This window comes from Coregonus clupeaformis, chromosome 7 (assembly GCF_020615455.1).
Source record: "Coregonus clupeaformis isolate EN_2021a chromosome 7, ASM2061545v1, whole genome shotgun sequence".
Lineage (NCBI taxonomy): Eukaryota > Metazoa > Chordata > Actinopteri > Salmoniformes > Salmonidae > Coregonus > Coregonus clupeaformis.
The window spans coordinates 63412238-63434141 of NC_059198.1; the positions used below are offsets into that span (position 1 = coordinate 63412238).

The window sequence follows — 21904 nt, forward strand, 5'->3', positions numbered from 1 at the left end:
TTATCAAACAGAGATTATAGGGCGCAGACCGGTATTATTCCAATATGTAGATTTCCAAGAGTGATTGATTTATTGAGGCCTATATTCACGTCGGTCAGACGATCAATCCTTTGATTCAGTTTTTTAATCCTTCGTGATGGGACATGATGATGTACCCTAACAGATATTTGATGTAACATAATCTATTTGAGAGCGTTAATCGAATAATAATATAAACCAGTGCAAGTACTGTATATTAACTCCTAATGTTACAGTAAGATGTCGAGCCAACGGTCAGGCCTGCGGCCAGATGGCTAAAATAACAAACACTCAATTATGATTACCTGATGATTATTCCCCAGTGACACCTTAATTTTGACTAGTGAAAAGTATTTGTTTGTTGTCTATTCTGCAGTCTAACAGAGTTTTCAAACCAGCATGGAAATTCTGTGTAACGACCTAGCTATAGCCTACCCACTACCAAGCCAAAATAAGAAAAAGTGTGAGTAATCTCTCTTGTAATTACATGTTTTTCTGAAGTAAATGTTTGAGCCGCAAAATAATGTTCGATAGATGTGCTTGCAGAACAAGAACAACTTTAGAAATCCGACTTCTTATTAATGTGCTTGCTGAAAACACTTACGTTATCAAAAGTTATCCAACTTTAGAATATGCAGACAGACCTTCATGTTCCTGTTTGATACTATTCATACTTTTGTACTGCAACAATATTAGCATAAAATCCAATGCACTTCAATGGCCATCGATTTATAATGGTAAGAAATCAAAAATTATTGATGGGTCATTTCACTAATAGTGCCTTTTGCGTTCCTTTGATATTTTACATATAAATTGTGCACCAATATTGAATAAAAAAAAAAAACTGTTATATTAAAAAAGTGCCTCTTTTAATAGACACAACATGGGAAAATTCAACAAATCTGATTTATAATATGAATAAAGACTTTCTAAAGTGCCAAAAATCTGCATTTTTTACATGTCCCTTCTCATGTTTTTCTGACTTCTAGGAAGATTTTAAGCCAACATTTTTAACAAGGGTCTAAATTGATTCAGAACATAATAAATATTTTCAGAGCTGACTGAGACCATGTCAGCGGTGCGGATCAGCTCCTCGCTACTGAGGTCCAGGGCACCTCACCTCGGACAGCTCAGTGTGTTCTCTAGAAGGGCTGGACACCTGGGAACCCAACCAGGCTCTGGTGCTGTCGGTAGGTTTACTCTCTTGTCATTGTCATACATAAACAGACTAGTTCGATTATTTCTCTGTCTGACCTTTGCAAGTTGTTTCCTTTCTAAAGACTACCTCTGACCTTTGACATAGATTGTAGATGACATTTCGTCATTCAGACCTATAGAGCACACCACTAGTTGAGGTCAATTCCATTTCAATTTTGTCAATTATAGTTGCAATGATCGCTATGATCTGTCAACTGTAGAGTATGGTCTTGATGGCTTGTATGTGACTTGACTAGTATTCAGACTGAGGGTAATGTATTTCAATGCCTGCTGAGCCCTGCTCAAGTCACTGCATACTATAGAAACAATGCTTGTGAGATTTCCTTTTCAGAAACATGTTTTTAAAATATGTTTTTACTTGGATTGTCCAACTCAGTTTCTGCTTTGTCTTGGCTGTAAGGAACGGGGCTCAGCGTGGTTGTTTTTTCACGTATCCATTATCTCTGGTTTCCCCTCTGAAAGACGTCCCGTGACCTGTGACCTGATAGGAGAATAGGGAGTGATTGAGGGGAAACATATTTGTGCCATTTTCCCAACGGCTCCCAAGAGAACAGTGAAGAGGAGTCCGCTATGAAACCACAGTCAGAGAACACTACAATAGGTTGGGTCTAAGATAATAATAATAATAATAATATGCCATTTAGCAGACGCTTTTATCCAAAGCGACTTACAGTCATGTGCGCATACATTTTTACGTATGGGTGGTCCCGGGGATCGAACCCACTACCCTGGCGTTACAAGCGCCATGCTCTACCAATTGAGCTACAGAGGACCACAATATGAAGGGGGATTCCAATCAGAACCTTCCTGTGTTTCAAAAGAGACCGCTGTCATTGATAAAGAACACCCTCACAGTCAACTCTGTCTGTAAACCAAACCCATCCCTCTGTTTCTACTCCCTCTCTCTGTACCAACCCATCCCTCTGTGTATCTCTCTCTGTACCAACCCATCTCTGTGTCTTCTCTCTCTGTATTAAACTTTGGTCGACTACAGTACAGTGAGGGAAAAAAGTATTTGATCCCCTGCTGATTTTGAACGTTTGCCCACTGACAAAGACATGATCAGTCTATAATTTTAATGGTAGGTTTATTTGAAAAGTGAGAGACAGAATAACAACAAAATAATCCAGAAAAACGCATGTCAAAAATTTTATAAATTGATTTGCATTTTAATGAGGGAAATAAGTATTTGACCCCCTCTCAATCAGAAAGATTTCTGGCTCCCAGGTGTCTTTTATACAGGTAACGAGCTAAGATTAGGAGCACACTCTTAAAGGGAGTGCTCCTAATCTCAGCTTGTTACCTGTATAAAAGACACCTGCCCACAGAAGCAATCAATCAATCAGATTCCAAACTCTCCACCATGGCCAAGACCAAAGAGCTCTCCAAGGATGTCAGGGACAAGATTGTAGACCTACACAAGGCTGGAATTGGCTACAAGACCATCGGCAAGCAGCTTGGTGAGAAGGTGACAACAGTTGGTGCGATTATTCGCAAATGGAAGAAACACAAAATAACTGTCAATCTCCCTGGGCCTGGAGCTCCATGCAATGACAGGACAACTTCACCGCATCAAAGGGACGATGGACGGGGCCATGTACTGTCAAATCTTGGGTGAGAACCTCCTTCCCTCAGCCAGGGCATTGAAAATGGGTCGTGGATGGGTATTCCAGCATGACAATGACCCAAAACACACGGCCAAGGCAACAAAGGAGTTGCTCAAGAAGAAGCACATTAAGGTCCTGGAGTGACCTAGCCAGTCTCCAGACCTTAATCCCATAGAAAATCTGTGGAGGGAGCTGAAGGTTCGAGTTGCCAAACGTCAGCCTCGAAACCTTAATGACTTGGAGAAGATCTGCAAAGAGGAGTGGGACAAAATCCCTCGTGCAAACCTGGTGGCCAACTACAATAAATGTCTGATCTCTGTGATTGCCAACAAGGGTTTTGCCACCAAGTACTAAGTCATGTTTTGCAGAGGGGTCAAATACTTATTTCCCTCATTAAAATGCAAATCAATTTATAACATTTTTGACATGCGTTTTTCTGTATTTTGTTGTTGTTATTCTGTCTCTCACTGTTCAAATAAACCTCCCATTAAAATTATAGACTGATCATGTCTTTGTCAGTGGGCAAACGTACAAAATCAGCAGGGGATCAAAAACTTTTTTCCCTCACTGTACATATGTCAAAAACGTGAGCTGATTGTAATTGATTTGGTTGTCTACTGTAGTTGCTCTGTATATTGTTTATCTCTGTCCCTCAACAGATTCCTCCATGTGGACAGTCCCCCCCTGGTCCCGGGGCAGAGCTTCAGCTACGTCCATGGGGCGTCCTCAGTGTCCCTGCTGGGCCAGACGGTGGGTCAGAGTCTGCAGGCGGCAGCTGACCGCTGGCCCCACAGAGAGGCCCTGGTGTTCCTGCAGGATGGAGTCCGTAAGACCTTCTCCCAGTTTCAGGAGGACGTAGGTCTTTCATCCACCCTCTCTTCTAATCTGTTGCATCATATCTAGAGGCCATTACTGTTAGGCCATTACCTCTGTTCCCACTCAAAGCACACACAGCAGGCCTATCTCTCAGTGCATTTGTTTGGTGTTTTACCAAATAGTAAAACCTGACATCGTGGAATTACGTGACAAGTATTACGTGTCAGTATATTTTTAGGAAACTATTGATTACCACTGGTTAAACATCTATGCAGACGTACAGTAACAGGGAGGAAACCGGGTGAATCTGTCCTGAGGCCTGCCAACTAGGTCATCCATGCTGCTGCAACACCCTGCGGCCTGCTAACTAGGTCATCCATGATGAAACAACGCAAACATAAACAGCTTTGTAACAATGTATTACATTACATTTATACACATACTCACAAACACAAATTACAGAATGCCTGTGCATATAGGGATATCATCCTATATATTACTACCTGGGTCATGGTCTCCTTCCTCCCCAGGTTGACCAGGCCGCTGCAGGTCTCCTGGCCCTGGGTCTGAAGAGAGGGGACAGACTAGGAGTCTGGGGGCCCAACACCACTGGATCCTGTTTCAGTTCGCCACAGCCAAGGCTGGCATCATACTGGTGAAGATGATCTATTAAATTAGATTCTAAAATGAATATGTATTATCTGTTAGGATCTATTGTTCCTAATATTAAAGCATTGTGATAACCTCTACATGTGTCAATAAACCCAGCCTATCAGCTGAAGGAGCTGGAGTACACCCTGAGGAAGGTATGTTCAAATCAAATTGTATTTGTCACATACACGTGTTTAGCAGATTTTATTGCGGGTGTAGCGAAATGCTTGTGCTTCTAGCGCCGACAGTGCAGTAATATCTAACAAGTAATATCTAACAATTTGACAACATATACCCAATACACACAAAACTAGTAAGGAATGGAATTTAAGAAAATATACATAAATGGACAAGCAATGACAGAGCGGCATGGACTAAGATAAAGTAGAATATTATAGAATAGAATGCAGTATATACATATGAGATGAGTAGTGCAAGATATGTAAACATTATTAAAGTGTCTAGTGTTCCATTTCTTAAAGTGGCCAGTGATTTCAATAGGCAGCAGCAGCCTGTAATGTGCTAGTGATGGCTATTTAACAGTCTGATGGTCTTGAGATAGAAGCTGTTTTTCATTCTCTCGGTCCCAGCTTTGATGCACCTGTACTGACCTCACCTTCTAGATGATAGCGGGGTGAACAGGCAGTGGCTCGGGTGGTTGATGTCCTTGATGATCTTTTTGGCCTTCCTGTGACATCGGGTGCTGTATGTGTCTTGGAGGGCGGGTAGTTTGCCCCCGATAATGCGTTCGGCAGACCACACCACCCTCTGGAGAGCCCTGCGGTTGCGGGCGGTGCAGTTGCCATACCAGGTGGTGATACAGCCCGACAGGATGCTCTCAATTGTGCATCTGTAAAAGTTTGTGAGGGTTTTAGGTGCCAAGCCGAATTTCTTCAGCCTCCTGAGGTTGAAGAGGCTCTGTTGCGCCTTCTTCACAACACTGTCTGCGTGGGTGGACCATTTCAGTTTGTCGGTGATGTGTACGCCAAGGAACTTTAAGCTTTCCACCTTCTCCACTGCGGTCCCGTCGATATGGATGGGGGGGTGCACCCTCTGCTGTTTCCTGAAGTCCACGATCATATCCTTTGTTTTGTTGAGGTTGAGTGAGAGGTTATTTTCCTGGCACCACACTCCCAGAGCCCTCACCTCCTCCCTGTAGGCGGTCTCGTCATTGTTTGGGAATCAAGCCTACTACTGTTGTGTCGTCTGCAAACTTGATGATTGAGTTGGAGGCATGCTTGGCCACGCAGTCATGGGTGAACAGGGAGTACAGGAGGGGGCTGAACACGCACCCTTGTGGGGCCCCAGTGTTGAGGATCAGCGAAGTGGAGATGTTGTTTCCTACCTTCACCACCTGGGGGCGGCCCGTCAGGAAGTCCAGGACCCAGTTGCGCAGGGCGGGGTTCAGACCAGGGCCTCGAGCTTGATGATGAGCTTGGAGGGTACTATGGTGTTGAATGCTGAGCTATAGTCAATGAACAGCATTCTTACATAGGTATTCCTCTTGTCCAGATGGGATTGTGCAGTGTGATGGCGATTGCATCGTCTGTGGATCTATTGGGGCGGTAAGCAAATTGAAGTGGGTCTAGGGTGACAGGTAAGGTAGAGGTGATATGATCCTTGACTAGTATCTCAAAGCACTTCATGATGACGGAGGTGAGTGCTACAGGGCGATAGTAATTTAGTTCAGTTACCTTTGCTTTCTTGGGTACAGGAACAATGGTGGCCATCTTGAAGCATGTGGGAACAGCAGACTGAGAAAGGGAGAGATTGAATATGTCCATAAACACACCAGCCAGCTGCTGCGCATGCTATGAGGACGCGGCTAGGGATGCCGTCTGGGCCGGCAGCCTTGCGGGGGTTAACATGTTTAAATGTCTAAATCACGTCGGCCACGGAGAAGGAGAGGCCACAGTCCTTGGTAGTGGGCCTCGTCAATGGCACTGTGTTATCCTCAAAGCGGGCGAAGAAGGTGTTTAGCTTGTCTGGAAGCGAGACGTCGGTGTTGGCGACGTGGCTGGTTTTCTTTTTGTAGTCCGTGATTGTCTGTAGACCCTGCCACATACGTCTCGTGTCTGAGCCGTTGAATTACGACTCCACTTGATCTCTAAACTGATGTTTTGCCAGTTTAATTGCCTTGCGGAGTGAGTAGCTACACTGTTTGTATTCTGCCATATTCCCAGTCACCTTGCCATGGTTGAATGCGGTGGTTCGCGCTTTCAGATTGGCGCGAATGCTGCCATCTATCCACAGTTTCTGGTTAGTGTAGGTTTTAATAGTCACAGTGGGCACAACATCACCTATACACTTCCTGATAAACTCAGTCACCGTTTCAGTGTATTCGTCTAAATTATTTTCGGAAGCTACCCAGAACATATCCCAGTCCGCGTGATCAGAACAATCTTGAAGCATGGATTCCGATTGGTCAGACCAGCGTTGAATAGTCCTTAGCAAGGGTATTTCCTGTTTGAGTTCTGCCTATAGGAAGGGAGGAGCAAAATGGAGTTGTGGTCAGATTTGCCGAAAGGAGGGCGGAGGAGGGCCTTATAACCATCACAGAAGTTCGAATAGCAATGGTCAAGGATTTTGGCAGCACGAGTACAGCAGTCGATATGTTGATAGAACTTTGGCAGCCTAGTACTCAAATTTGCTTTGTTAAAATCCCCGGCTACAATAAATGCAGCCTCAGGATATGTGGTTTCCAGTTTGTTCTTATCCAGTACCATGTTGTTTTACATTTCCAGATTTGAATTTCAATGCACTTCCTGGATTGACTGACTGAATAACTGAACAGATCCCGACCCTGGTGCTGTCTGTGTCCTTCCCAGTTTAATACCCAGATGTTCTGTTCTGTCTGTCTCTGTAGGTGCAGTGTAAAGCTGTGGTGTGTCCCACCCAGTTTAAGACCCAGAGGTTCTGTGACATGCTGAGACAGATCTGCCCAGAGATGGACACAGCAGAGTCAGGGGTCTTTAGGAGCTCCAGGTATGTTAATATTGTACTATTGCACCATGAGTGAATCAACAGACCGGTATGTTAATGTTGTACGACTGCACCATGATTGAATCAACAGACATATTGTATTACTGCACCATGAAGTAAACAAGTAACTAGCAGGATACTAATAATCATAGATATAGAACCCTGAACATATATGTGGTCTGTGGCTAACATACTTATAGCCATAGTAGTGATCCTATTAAATTACTGGAAGGGGTATGTCATGAACCCTCAAAGTTCCAGAATGGTATGATAATGGCAGCCATTTTGGTCAGGGATAAATCCAAGCCAGTCTAATTGGAATGAATGGCAGTAGAGGCATAGGTGAAGCACTTCCTGCTTTTACTGATGCAGGGACATAAAAATAAGTCATGTGATACTGTATATCACAAATGATGTAATAGAATTATTGGCTCATGTAAAACACAGTAAAAGGGATACACTGGAATTATACTGAATTGACTCTGAATAAGAAATATTACCACTGGTGGATGTCTATGTACCTGTAACTGTAAATGGAACCAACCTCATTGCCTGTGTATGGTGATGATGACAGACAGCAGACAGACAGGGACAGTAGAGGCCCTAATGAAGGTTGTTACTGTAATATTACTGTAATGTAACTGTCATTGTGTTCCTGTAATGTTAGCCTACTGTGTTCCTCCTGCCAGGCTACCAGACCTGTGTATGGTGATAGTGTCAGACAGCAGACAGACAGGGACTGTACATGTAGAGGACGTGATGCAGGCTGGAAGCAGACAGCACCACCAGGAGCTGCAGGACCTGCAGACCAAACTGTCCTTCGACGACCCCATCAACATACAGTTCACATCTGTAGGTATCCTTTTGAAAAGAAGAAGAATATTGTCAATTTTCTTTGGAGAGAATGGAAATTTGTCTTTTGTCTTTGAACCCAAAACTCAGAGACACACACACACACACACCGAGGGGTTGGTTGCAGTGCAGCGCCCCTGGAGCAGTAATACTGCAAACATTGTTTCAACCATCTACAATACATAGACACAGACCACAGACTGCATGTACAATATGGAATTACCCTATATACCTACACACAGAAACCATCAACAGGTATTCATTGTTTCTTCCTGGTCTCACTGATGTCTGTATGTTTGTCCCTAGGGAACAACAGTATTAGCCTGTCTGATGTCTACTGGTCTGTAGGGAACAACAGTATTAGTCTGTCTGATGTCTACTGGTCTGTAGGGAACAACAGTATTAGTCTGTCTGATGTCTACTGGTCTGTAGGGAACAACAGTATTAGTCTGTCTGATGTCTACTGGTCTGTAGGGAACAACAGTATTCGTCTGTCTGATGTCTACTGGTCTGTAGGGAACAACAGTATTAGTCTGTCTGATGTCTACTGGTCTGTAGGGAACAACAGTATTAGTCTCTCTGATGTCTACTGGTCTGTAGGGAACAACAGTATTAGTCTGTCTGATGTCTACTGGTCTGTAGGGAACAACAGTATTAGTCTGTCTGATGTCTACAGGTCTGTAGGGAACAACATTATTAGTCTGTCTGATGTCTACTGGTCTGTAGGGAACAACAGTATTAGTCTGTCTGATGTCTACTGGTCTGTAGGGAACAACAGTATTAGCCTGTCTGATGTCTACTGGTCTGTAGGGAACAACAGTATTAGTCTGTCTGATGTCTACTGGTCTGTAGGGAACAACAGTATTAGTCTGTCTGATGTCTACTGGTCTGTAGGGAACAACAGTATTAGCCTGTCTGATGTCTACTGGTCTGTAGGGAACAACAGTATTAGTCTGTCTGATGTCTACTGGTCTGTAGGGAACAACAGTATTAGCCTGTCTCTCTGATGTCTACTGGTCTGTAGGGAACAACAGTATTAGTCTGTCTGATGTCTACTGGTCTGTAGGGAACAACAGTATTAGTCTGTCTGATGTCTACTGGTCTGTAGGGAACAACAGTATTAGCCTGCCTCTCTGATGTCTACTGGTCTGTAGGGAACAACAGTATTAGTCTGTCTGATGTCTACTGGTCTGTAGGGAACAACAGTATTAGTCTGTCTGATGTCTACTGGTCTGTAGGGAACAACAGTATTAGTCTGTCTGATGTCTACTGGTCTGTAGGGAACAACAGTATTAGTCTCTCTGATGTCTACTGGTCTGTAGGGAACAACAGTATTAGTCTCTCTGATGTCTACTGGTCTGTAGGGAACAACAGTATTAGTCTGTCTCTCTGATGTCTACTGGTCTGTAGGGAACAACAGTATTAGTCTGTCTGATGTCTACTGGTCTGTAGGGAACAACAGTATTAGTCTCTCTGATGGCTACTGGTCTGTAGGGAACAACAGTATTAGTCTGTCTGATGTCTACTGGTCTGTAGGGAACAACAGTATTAGTCTGTCTGATGTCTACTGGTCTGTAGGGAACAACAGTATTAGTCTATCTGATGTCTACTGGTCTGTAGGGAACAACAGTATTAGTCTGTCTGATGTCTACTGGTCTGTAGGGAACAACAATATTAGTCTGTCTGATGTCTACTGGTCTGTAGGGAACAACAGTATTAGTCTGTCTGATGTCTACTGGTCTGTAGGGAACAACAGTATTAGTCTGTCTGATGTCTACTGGTCTGTAGGGAACAACAGTATTAGTCTGTCTGATGTCTACTGGTCTGTAGGGAACAACAGTATTAGCCTGTCTGATGTCTACTGGTCTGTAGGGAACAACAGTATTAGCCTGTCTGATGTCTACTGGTCTGTAGGGAACAACAGTATTAGTCTGTCTGATGTCTACTGGTCTGTAGGGAACAACAGTATTAGCCTGTCTGATGTCTACTGGTCTGTAGGGAACAACAGTATTAGCCTGTCTGATGTCTACTGGTCTGTAGGGAACAACAGTATTAGTCTGTCTGATGTCTACTGGTCTGTAGGGAACAACAGTATTAGTCTGTCTCTCTGATGTCTACTGGTCTGTAGGGAACAACAGTATTAGTCTGTCTGATGTCTACTGGTCTGTAGGGAACAACAGTATTAGTCTGTCTCTCTGATGTCTACTGGTCTGTAGGGAACAACAGTATTAGTCTGTCTGATGTCTACTGGTCTGTAGGGAACAACAGTTTTAGCCTGTCTGATGTCTACTGGTCTGTAGGGAACAACAGTATTAGTCTGTCTGATGTCTACTGGTCTGTAGGGAACAACAGTATTAGCCTGTCTGATGTCTACTGGTCTGTAGGGAACAACAGTATTAGCCTGTCTGATGTCTACTGGTCTGTAGGGAACAACAGTATTAGTCTGTCTGATGTCTACTGGTCTGTAGGGAACAACAGTATTAGCCTGTCTCTCTGATGTCTACTGGTCTGTAGGGAACAACAGTATTAGTCTGTCTGATGTCTACTGGTCTGTAGGGAACAACAGTATTAGTCTGTCTGATGTCTACTGGTCTGTAGGGAACAACAGTATTAGTCTGTCTGATGTCTACTGGTCTGTAGGGAACAACAGTATTAGTCTGTCTGATGTCTACTGGTCTGTAGGGAACAACAGTATTAGTCTGTCTGATGTTTACTGGTCTGTAGGGAACAACAGTATTAGTCTGTCTTATGTCTACTGGTCTGTAGGGAACAACAGTATTAGTCTGTCTGATGTCTACTGGTCTGTAGGGAACAACAGTATTAGTCTGTCTCTCTGATGTCTACTGGTCTGTAGGGAACAACAGTATTAGTCTCTCTGATGTCTACTGGTCTGTAGGGAACAACAGTATTAGTCTGTCTGATGTCTACTGGTCTGTAGGGAACAACAGTATTAGTCTGTCTGATGTCTACTGGTCTGTAGGGAACAACAGTATTAGTCTGTCTGATGTCTACTGGTCTGTAGGGAACAACAGTATTAGTCTGTCTGATGTCTACTGGTCTGTAGGGAACAACAGTATTAGTCTGTCTGATGTCTACTGGTCTGTAGGGAACAACAGTATTAGTCTGTCTGATGTCTACTGGTCTGTAGGGAACAACAGTATTAGTCTGTCTGATGTCTACTGGAATGTAGGGAACAACAGTATTAGTCTGTCTCTCTGATGTCTACTGGTCTGTAGGGAACAACAGTATTAGTCTCTCTGATGTCTACTGGTCTGTAGGGAACAACAGTATTAGTCTGTCTGATGTCTACTGGTCTGTAGGGAACAACAGTATTAGTCTGTCTGATGTCTACTGGTCTGTAGGGAACAACAGTATTAGTCTGTCTGATGTCTACTGGTCTGTAGGGAACAACAGTATTAGTCTGTCTGATGTCTACTGGTCTGTAGGGAACAACAGTATTAGTCTGTCTGATGTCTACTGGTCTGTAGGGAACAACAGTATTAGTCTGTCTCTCTGATGTCTACTGGTCTGTAGGGAACAACAGTATTAGTCTCTCTGATGTCTACTGGTCTGTAGGGAACAACAGTATTAGTCTGTCTGATGTCTACTGGTCTGTAGGGAACAACAGTATTAGTCTGTCTGATGTCTACTGGTCTGTAGGGAACAACAGTATTAGTCTGTCTGATGTCTACTGGTCTGTAGGGAACAACAGTATTAGTCTCTCTGATGTCTACTGGTCTGTAGGGAACAACAGTATTAGTCTGTCTGATGTCTACTGGTCTGTAGGGAACAACAGTATTAGTCTGTCTCTCTGATGTCTACTGTTGTTTAGGGAACAAGGTGCCACCCTCTCCCACCACAACATCGTCAACAATGCCTATTTTGTGGGTCTACGTCTGGGATACAACTGGAGGGTCAGTGGAGACATAAGAATATTATTCCCTCTGTCTCTATCTTTCTCTCTCTGTCTCTCTCTGTCTCTGTCTCTATGGTTCTCTATGGCTCACTCTGGCTCTATGGCTCTCTCTCTCTCTCTCTCTCTGGCTCTCTCTGTCTCTCTCTCTCTGTGTTTCTCTCTCTCTCTGTCTGTCTCTCTCTCTCTGTCTTTCTCTGGCTCTCTCTCTCTCTCTGTCTGTCTCTCTCTCTCTCTTTCTCTGTCTTTCTCTGTCTCTCTCTGTCTTTCTCTGTCTTTCTCTGTCTCTCTCTGTCTTTCTCTCTCTCCTTCTCTGTCTCTCCTTCTCTGTCTCTCCTTCTCTCTCTCTCTCTCTCTCTCTCTCTCTCTCTCTCTCTCTCTCTCTCTCTCTCTCTCTCTCTCTCTCTCTCTCTCTCTCTCTCTCTCTCTCTCTCTCTCTCTCTCTCTCTCTCTCTCTCTCTCTCTCTCTCTCTCTCTCTCTCTCTCTCTCTCTCTCTCTCTGTTCCTTGTTTAACTTCTGCTCTGTCTGCTCCCCCCAGCCTATAAGCGCATGTGTTCCTGTACCTCTGTACCACTGCTTTGGCTCAGTGATAGGAGGGACATTCAGAATGAAAGGTAGGTCTTATACCCTAAGGCCCGACCCTTAGGTCAGTGCTTCCCAAACTGTGGGGGGCGGGGGGGGGGTCCTTTTTTAAGGAACTCAGTACAGCTTTCAACTTACTCTTGAAAGTTGTAATAGTAGAATGCACAAGGTGCAATTTCGAAATTGGGTAGTGCATCATCAGTTATCCTCTTCTCATGTTAGTCATTAGCTAAGTTTCCATCCAATTGGCCATAGATTTTCATGCGAATATTCACAAATCTGCATAAAGAAATTATGCGTATTTTCCCACCAGTGGTGTGCCTCCCACTATCGGTAGAGTTGAAAATACGATGGAAACGCATTGAACTTTAGATTTAGATTTGGAACATGAAAACTTAAGGGAAAAAGTAAATGTTGTGTGCACTATGTCATCACACACTGACATAGTCATCAATGCTGGAAAGGGGGCAAGAGTGAAACAGTTTATGAACCCCTTCCTTAGGTGACGTACACATCCTGGAGACTTACAATAGAGATACTTCATGTCAGTCTGTTGTAATAAGAAGAATTGAAATAGCTGCCACTGAGCACATTGAGAATGAACCTCTATAGTACACTAAATACCTCATTCTATGTTCTCTGGGCCAGGTGCAATTTCCTCTACGGCACTCCTACCATGTACATTGACATGCTTGGACAGCCTGACCTTCACAAGTACGACCTGTCATCAGTTGAATCTGGTGAGAGATTTGAAAGTTTATGTTTGTGTAGAATGTTGTTTGTTGGCTGGCTGGAAATAAACTTCATTGCTCTGGTAAAGTTAAAGCTTAAAGGGGCAATCTGCAGTTGCTACATCCATTTTTGGACTTATAAATGAATGATATGTAGCCATTGATTCTTGAAGAATATCACTTATAAATGCCTCTTGAGCTTAGTTCAACTGTCGTACCCCATCAGAACCCAAATACAAGCTTGTTTTACTACAATGTTTGTAAACAATGTAAATGTAAACACTGAAAAGGTTAGTGGCACCAGGGGAAAATGTTAGTCTGGAGCCCTGTTTTAACCATGTTTTAAGGCTATAATGTATAGCCTTTTGAGGGGCTCCAGACTAACATTTTCAGTTGGTGGCACCAGTCCATGATTTGGTCGCACCAACATTTTGTCACGCAATAGAAACATTTTATAATCATTTAGAAAGTCCTTCACAGTGCTTTACGGAGATGGTATGATGACATTTTTTATTTTTTTCATCAAACATGTCCAAGCAGGAATGCATGATTCAAGTAATTTAGATCTGCAACCTAAACCAGTGATTGTCATGAAATTTAGGTTAACAAGCCCCGTCCCCCTTGGTTACTGTTGCAACCTCGAACAAAATTTTCCCGAGAAGCCCAATTCCCCATTCAACCACTGGCGAAATCCTCTCACAATGGTTTCAAACTAATACACAATGAAATTAAACACAGACTACCCCTTGCTAATCAGGAAACTCTCTGGTATGTTGTGATTGACTGTCATTACAAATGATTCACAGGAACCTGGTCAAATTATGTTTGTAGTGTGGCTAGCCACTGAATGGCTCTGAAATCACTGTCAGCATGCAGTCAGCTACTAACCACTTTAGGAGCAACTAGGGTTCTCAAATCATATCCTGATGTCGACAGCAGATAGGAGTTGTAGTCATAACATGGCTAACTTAGCTAGCTAACATACATTTAGAGAAAACAAGCTATATTAAGTGGCTAGCTAGCGTTAGCAACGTTTGGTGGTCAATGAGACTGAGAGATAGCTAACCAGCTGAGCTAGCAAACAATGTAACAAAAGTATAATTTCGAAAGATACTCCAACAGGCTCTGCATTTCAGGAATCACAGTAGCAAGTACTCCTGGTGCACGGTTAAATTATTTAGCCATTGTTTTATTCGCACTGCCGTCACTGTCTTTCATGTAATTCAAACGTGAGCTTGTCAGAGGTGTCGGACTCGACGACAGTTGCTATCCATTGGAACGCTGCAATTGGTTGCCCAAAATTATTGGGCGAGGCTTAGCGAAGGGTCAATTAGCTTATTGTTGATATATAGTTTTCTACTGTCAAAATAGGGCTCTGGAATGTTCCTATTTGTTTTGCTCAATAGAGATCCATTGTGCTACATGTTTGTGTGCACTAGCCAATAGGCTAATTCATTTGGGGCTAGATCGCTAACTGTAAATATTGCTGATGGTTAGCCGCGTAATTGATTAATCTCAGTAAATTGAATGCCCTAAAAACATTCCAGCGGTAGTCTACTAGGACTCAGCGCCAACGTGCACCTCGCGCGCTCTGCATCTCAAAGACATACCAGAAACGTTGTTTTTTTAAACAGTGCCTATCGCTCAATATTGAGAATTTAGAAATAGTTTTCATACCCCCAGAAAGCTGAGACCCTTCCCATCTTCAACTAACAACAGCATGTTTTAAAAACTGTGTTTTTCCCGCAATTGCATTTTGAAAGAATGCATTTTTCTCTCCCTCTAAATAGAGCGCACAGTTGGAAGGAGAGAGAGTGGCTGGCTCATCACAGCAGTTGTTCCTGGCAAAACAGGCACTGTCAGGGGCGGCCATTTTCATGGCAGGAATCAATGCACTTTACTTTAGGTGTACTGCTTGACCAAATCATGGTTTTAGCCGCCCCAAAGAATAAGACATTTTGAGTGAGCTGACCAGCTAGAATTTGCAGCTGGCACTGATGCAACCGTTTTTGTTTTTTTAATTGCACAGCCAAATCAAAGGGTTGCAAAATGTGACTAAATGGTCGCGGTCTGAAGCCCTGTTAAAACAATCATTTTTATATAATGGATTGTCATCCTTGCATCCAGAGCTCTTTCTATGAATTTGAGAGTGGTTACATGTCTCCCCCCCCATCCCTCAGCTTTTGACCAAAACAGTGGCGGGGTATCCATTATGTTATTTTTCAACTGCAGATTGCCCCTTTAATAGTAGTATAAAGTATTAGTATAGTAGTAAAGGAATAGTATTTGTGCCCAGGAAGGATGATGGTGATTTCTGTTCCAGGGTTTACGGGTGGGTCTCTTTGTCCTCCTGAAGTCATGAGGAAACTAAAAACTGATATGAATGTCAAGGATATGATAGTAAGTTCTTCCCATCTCTTTCTCTGTGTGTGTGTGTGTGTGTGTACAATATACTTTATAATCTGTATGGGGTAACACTGTTCCCTTGTTAACATCAGATAGGCTATGGGACCACAGAGAACAGCCCTGCAGCGTTCCTTGGTTTCCCGCGAGACAACGAGGAACTGAAGACAGAGACCGTGGGATGTATCCTGAACCACACTGAGGTATCAACCCTATAACTGACACCAGACATGTGTATGAGACAGTGGGATGTATCCTGAACCACACTGAGGTATCAACCCTTTAACTGACACCAGACATATACCTAATGTGTGCGTGTGAGAACAAGTGAGAGAGAGAGAGAGACAGAGAGAGAGAGAGAGAGAGAGAGTCATGTGTCTAATGTCAGGGACCTAATTTATCAACAAATGAATAATGTTTATATTTATTATTATTTCAAACATATATGAAACCCTACCTGTGTCTTCTCCTGGCCAGGCGAAGGTGGTGGATGTGTCCTCTGGAGAGCTGGTTCCTCTGGGGGAGACAGGAGAGCTGCTGATCAGAACTTACTCTGTCATGCTGGAGTACTGGGACGACCCAGACAAGACCAGGGAGGGATCACCAAGGACCGCTGGTACAGGACCGGGTAAGAGATGAGAGATTCAGAGACCCAGACAGAGACACCTGACATGGACCCTGACAGGGAACCCCAGACAGAGACCCAGACCCCGGACAGAGACGGCCACAAGATAAAAAGTGAGACCGAACGTCAACTGTGAATGTCTCTCCACAGTGATATAGCCAGTCTGGACAGGTTTGGATACTGCCGTATAGTGGGACGTATAAAGGACATGATCATACGTAGAGGAGAGAACATCTACCCTGCTGAGATAGAGCAGTTCCTTCACACCCATCCCAAAGTACAGGAGGCCCAGGTGAGAACCACACACATATCAAAGTACAGGAGGCCCAGGACTCAGCACCACTAGAGGGCAGCAGAGAATAGGACAACACCACAGTAACACCATACAAGTTACACAAATCTATCTAGGAAATGTTAGTACCAAACCCTTAGTTCCAGAACCTTTCATTTCCTGTATTCATTTCTCAATACTCCTATCACCATATGATAGCCAACCGTATGATTGGAACAGTTTTCTGATTGTAGTATATCCAAGTGTTTATTTTCTCTCCCTGTCCTGTCCATCTCTCTTTCTCCCCAGGTGATAGGTGTGAGAGATGAGAGGATGGGGGAACAGGTGTGTGCCTGTATCAGACTGAAGGAGGGACAGGACTGTAGCAGAGAGGAGATCAGAGACTTCTGCAAGGGACAGGTGACACAGAAAGAAACAGATCACCTGGGGATTGAACACGGATCTCCTGCAAGCCAGAAGATGGTTATCCCACTGAGTTGAAGTCGTTTTAACTAGATGGTTATCCCACTGAGTTTAAGTCATTTTAACTAGTCTTTAGGTCAGTCCATCATTGCCAAGCATCGGCAATATGTCTTATGTGAACGAGAAGAGTAACTGTTTATACTTTTTCCAGATTTCTCACTTCAAGATCCCACACTATGTTGTGTTTGTGGACAGCTATCCACTGACTGCCTCTGGAAAGGTAGGATGGCTTTATGACAGCATAAAAAATCAGGTTATCCAGGTTATTGATATTAACACCAGCACAGACTACTGTTGTGATCACCTCTGTGCTTTTCCTTTCCTAGATCCAGAAGATCAAACTGAGGGAGGAGATGGAGAAGACTGGAGATGGAGGGAGGAGATGGAGAAGACCGTCTGGACTACTGCAACTCGCTGTTGGCTGGCCTCCCTGCCTGTGCCATTAAACCCCTACAACTCATCCAGAATGCCGCAGCCCGTCTGGTGTTCAACCTTCCCAAGTTCTCTCACGTCACCCCCCTCCTCCGCACACTCCACTGGCTTCCAGTTGAAGCTCGCATCCGCTACAAGACCATGGTGCTTGCCTATGGAGCAGTGAGGGGAACGGCACCTCTGTACCTTCAGGCTCTGATCAGTCCCTACACCCAAACGAGGGCATTGCGTTCATCCACCTCTGGCCTGCTGGCTCCCTTCCTCTGCGGAAGCATAGCTCCCGCTCAGCCCAGTCAAAACTGTTCGCTGCTCTGGCACCCCAATGGTGGAACAAGCTCCCTCACGACGCCAGGACAGCGGAGTCACTCACCACCTTCCGGAGACATTTGAAACCCCACCTCTTTAAGGAATACCTGGGATAGGATAAAGTAATCCTTCTAACTCCCCCCCAATTGTAAAGTGGTTATCCCACTGGCTATAGGGTGAACGCACCAATTTGTGAGTCGCTCTGGCTAAGAGCGTCTGCTAAATGACGTTAATGTGCCCTTGAGCAAGGCACTTAACCCTAATTGCTCCTGTAAGTCGCTCTGGATAAGAGCGTCTACTAAATGACTAAAATGTAAATGTAAATGTAAGAAGCTGGGCCTGTGATGGACAGAGGGACCTAGACTGACTGTGTTGGTGTCCAGCTGGAGAGAGATTGGTTACAAAGGGTCTGTGTCTGTTACAGCAATAGATTTTGTATTTCAATAAAACTAAGACCAAAAATAACATCTAAGCTCTGTTATGTTACGGTTCATGAGTGATGTGCAACACAAATAAACTATTTCAGTACTTATTTTTCAATATCTTTATTTCATTTTATTTAATCGACCTGATTGGACAACCGATTGAACATCATCATGATATATGATCTTGGACTGATGTACAACAGTAAAAAAAAATGTTATTAATTTAAACACATGCCAATAAGAAATCTGAAATAAATAAAACTAATAATGCCAAACGTTGCTATGTACAAATGTGTTGTTAGGCAAAGTTACAATGCTTAGTTACAAACGTATATACATGGGGACATAGCAACAGGTCTATATAGAGCTCATGATGTGGTAAAGGTGGGTGACATCATAGAAGATGGGAGTGGTCCTCTGTAGCTCAATTGGTAGAGCATGGCGCTTGTAACGCCAGGGTAGTGGGTTCAATCCCCGGGACCACCCATGTGTAAAAATGTATGCGCACATGACTGTAAGTCGCTTTGGATAAAAGCGTCTGCTAAATGGCATATTATTATTATTATTATTATTATTATTAGAAAGAGCTCCAAATGATAGTTCTGGAAGAGGTGGGATAGTTTTAGGGCCAGTTTCCTGGACACAGATTAAGCCTAGGTCAAGCAGTGAATGTCAGGATTCCGTGGCTTTCTCCGTCAGAAGAACATCACAGATGGTTTATTATCCATGTCTGAGTTCAAAACGGAACGTTGAAAAATACAGGCAGTTTTTAAGATCCAGGCAAGCCTCTTTAACCTGATTCAGCTAAACATGGCTGAGACTGAAAAGTATAGTCATCAATTGATTATTTTGAATCATGTGTGTTGGGGAAGGGCTGGACTAAAAGCAATAAGCAGAAAACATTACACAAAGTGGTTCTAAAGAAGAAGCATTTTACATAGGCCTTCATGAAAACAGATTATATTAACTTCATTCTTAAAGAAGACACAGTCTGCCGTTTTACTTAGGCCTTAATGAAAACAGATTATATTAACTCAAACCTTAAAAACACAGTCTGCCATTTTACTTAGGCCTTAATGAAAACATAGATTATATTAACTCAAACCTTAAAAACACAGTCGTCCATTTTACATAGGCCTTAATGAAAACAGATTATATTAAGTCATCCTTAAAGAAGACACAGTCTGCCATTTTACATAGGCCTTAATGAAAACATAGATTATATGAACTCAAACCTGAAAGACACAGTCTGCCATTTTACTTAGGCCTTAATGAAAACCTAGATTATATTAAGTCATCCTTAAAAAAGAAACATTCTGCCATTTTACATAGGCCTTATTGAAAACATAGATTATATTAACTCAATCATGATTGGCTTGATTTAGTTAACAATGTTAGATGTGGACAGTTCAGGGATATTTCATTAAGAAAGGACCACACTGTATAAAGACAAGTTGTTATTAATGGTTTACATACAGTACATTGGAAATACAAGTAAGTACACCAACATGACATTTCCATTCATAACATGTGTAGTGTAAATTGCCACAGTAGATTATCTGTGTTACATTTTAGTCATTTAGCAGACACTCTTATACAGAGTGACTTACAGTTAGTGAGTGCATAATATTTTTATTTTTTTTATACTGGCACCCCGTGGGAAACGAACCCACAACCCTGGCGTTGCAAGCACCATGCTCTACCAACTGAGCTACACGGGACCTTCCTTAACAAGGAAATACTTAATTTCAGTTGCACAAAATGATTGTCAAATAGTTAAATGTGTGCTTAGTCTGCTGAAATAGTAGGTTTAATGTATACAGAAGATAATACCTACCAGAGGACAAAATAGTTTAAAACAAACGTTAACACCACATCAGCTTTAGGGAGCGGTAATACGGTGACCAATAGTGGTTGCAGTTCAGATTCGCTGTGCGGGTGATCTTTAAGGCACATTGATGGTTAACAAGAGATCACCTCGTGTTGACATGTTGGTTGCAATTAGCCCTGTCTGTCTAGGTCCCTCTGTCCATCAAAGACCCAGCTTCTTCTCCATCTCCTCCCTCAGTTTGATCTTCTGGATCTAGGAAAGGGAAAGCAGAGAGGTGATCACCACAGTAGTCTGTGATGGTATGATTACTCTGATTATGAATTCATGATACAGAACATTGGTCAACTGATGATCTGAATTAAGACAGAAAAAACATGCTGTCATAAAGCCATCCTACCTTTCCAGAGGCAGTCAGTGGATAGCTGTCCACAAACACCACATAGTGTGGGATCTTGAAGTGAGAAATCTGGAACAGTAGAAGCAGATGCATGTAGCTATAAACTAAATATAACATAGTACAGTGGGGAAAAAAAGTATTTAGTCAGCCACCAATTTTGCAAGTTCTCCCACTTAAAAAGATGAGAGAGGCCTGTAATTTTCATCATAGGTACACGTCAACTATGACAGACAAATTGAGATTTTTTTTCCAGAAAATCACATTGTAGGATTTTTAATGAATTTATTTGCAAATTATGGTGGAAAATAAGTATTTGGTCACCTACAAACAAGCAAGATTTCTGGCTCTCACAGACCTGTAACTTCTTCTTTAAGAGGCTCCTCTGTCCTCCACTCATTACCTGTATTGATGGCACCTGTTTGAACTTGTTATCAGTATTGTCACGATCGTCAGGGAGAGAAGTAGACCAATGCGCAGCGTGATGAATGAACATGTTACTTTATTATATTAAAGCACAAACAAAAACAATAAACGACTCGTGAAGTCCACGGTGACAATGACCGAACACGGAACAAGAACCCACAAACACAAAAGGAAAACAGACAGTATAAATATGGCTCCCAATCAGAGACAACCAGCCAACAGCTGACACTCGTTGCCTCTGATTGGGAGTCACTCAGGCCAACATAGAAATACACAACCTAGAACCCCCAACATAGAAATAGAACACATAGAAATGAACACACCCTGGCTCAACATATAGAGTCCCAGAGCCAGGGTGTGACAGTACCCCCCCCTAAAGGCGCGGACTGCGACCGCGCCTCAATAAGAGCAAAACAGGGGAGGGCTGGGTGGGCATACCTCCTCGGCGGCGGTTCTGGCTCCGGCCTTGCCCACCACCCTCCAATAATCCCCCATAGCGCCCCTGGTCCGGTCTGGCCCCGCTGGCAGGAGCTGACCTGAACGTAGCAGGAACGGCTAGCTTCAGCTCCGTTGTGGAGCAGTTGAGCGGTACCTGATTTGGCACCGATGACCCAGGCACGGGTTGTGCCGGACTGACGACGCGCACCCCTGGCTTGGTGCGTGAGGCCGGAACGGACCGGACCGGGCTGACGATGCGCACCCCTGGCTTGGTGCGTGGAGCAGCAACGGGCGGACCGGGCTGACGATACGCACCCCTGGCTTGGTGCGTGGGCCGGAACGGGCCTCACCGGACTGGACGACTCGCACCCCTGGCTTGGTGCGTGGAGCAGCAACGGGCCGGACCGGGCTGACGATGCGCACCCCTGGCTTGGTGCGTGGAGCCGGAACGGGCTTTACAGGGCTGACGACTCGCACCCCTGGCTTGGTGCGAGTGGCA

The 21904-nt window shown here is 43.6% G+C and overlaps 1 protein-coding gene, 1 long non-coding RNA gene and 1 pseudogene across 2 annotated transcripts in view; 2 read left to right on the forward strand and 1 right to left on the reverse strand.

Annotated features, from left to right (window-relative positions):
- LOC121555370 overlaps positions 1-20282 on the forward strand; it is a 30280-nt pseudogene extending 9998 nt beyond the window's left edge.
- On the forward strand, positions 12658-15971 carry LOC121555374. The gene is made up of 4 exons (XR_005997896.1): positions 12658-12672; positions 13289-13380; positions 15668-15771; positions 15870-15971. It is a non-coding gene; the product is annotated as an uncharacterized LOC121555374 (long non-coding RNA).
- Positions 19998-21904, reverse strand: part of LOC121555369 (medium-chain acyl-CoA ligase ACSF2, mitochondrial-like) — a 39650-nt gene continuing 37743 nt past the window's right edge. Inside the window, exons 15-16 of the mRNA XM_045221563.1 lie at positions 20545-20613; positions 19998-20399 (exon numbers count right to left, since the gene is read on the reverse strand). Coding sequence (XP_045077498.1) covers positions 20349-20399; positions 20545-20613 — 120 coding nt within the window. The 3' untranslated portion in view covers positions 19998-20348. The remainder of the gene's footprint in view (positions 20400-20544; positions 20614-21904) is intronic.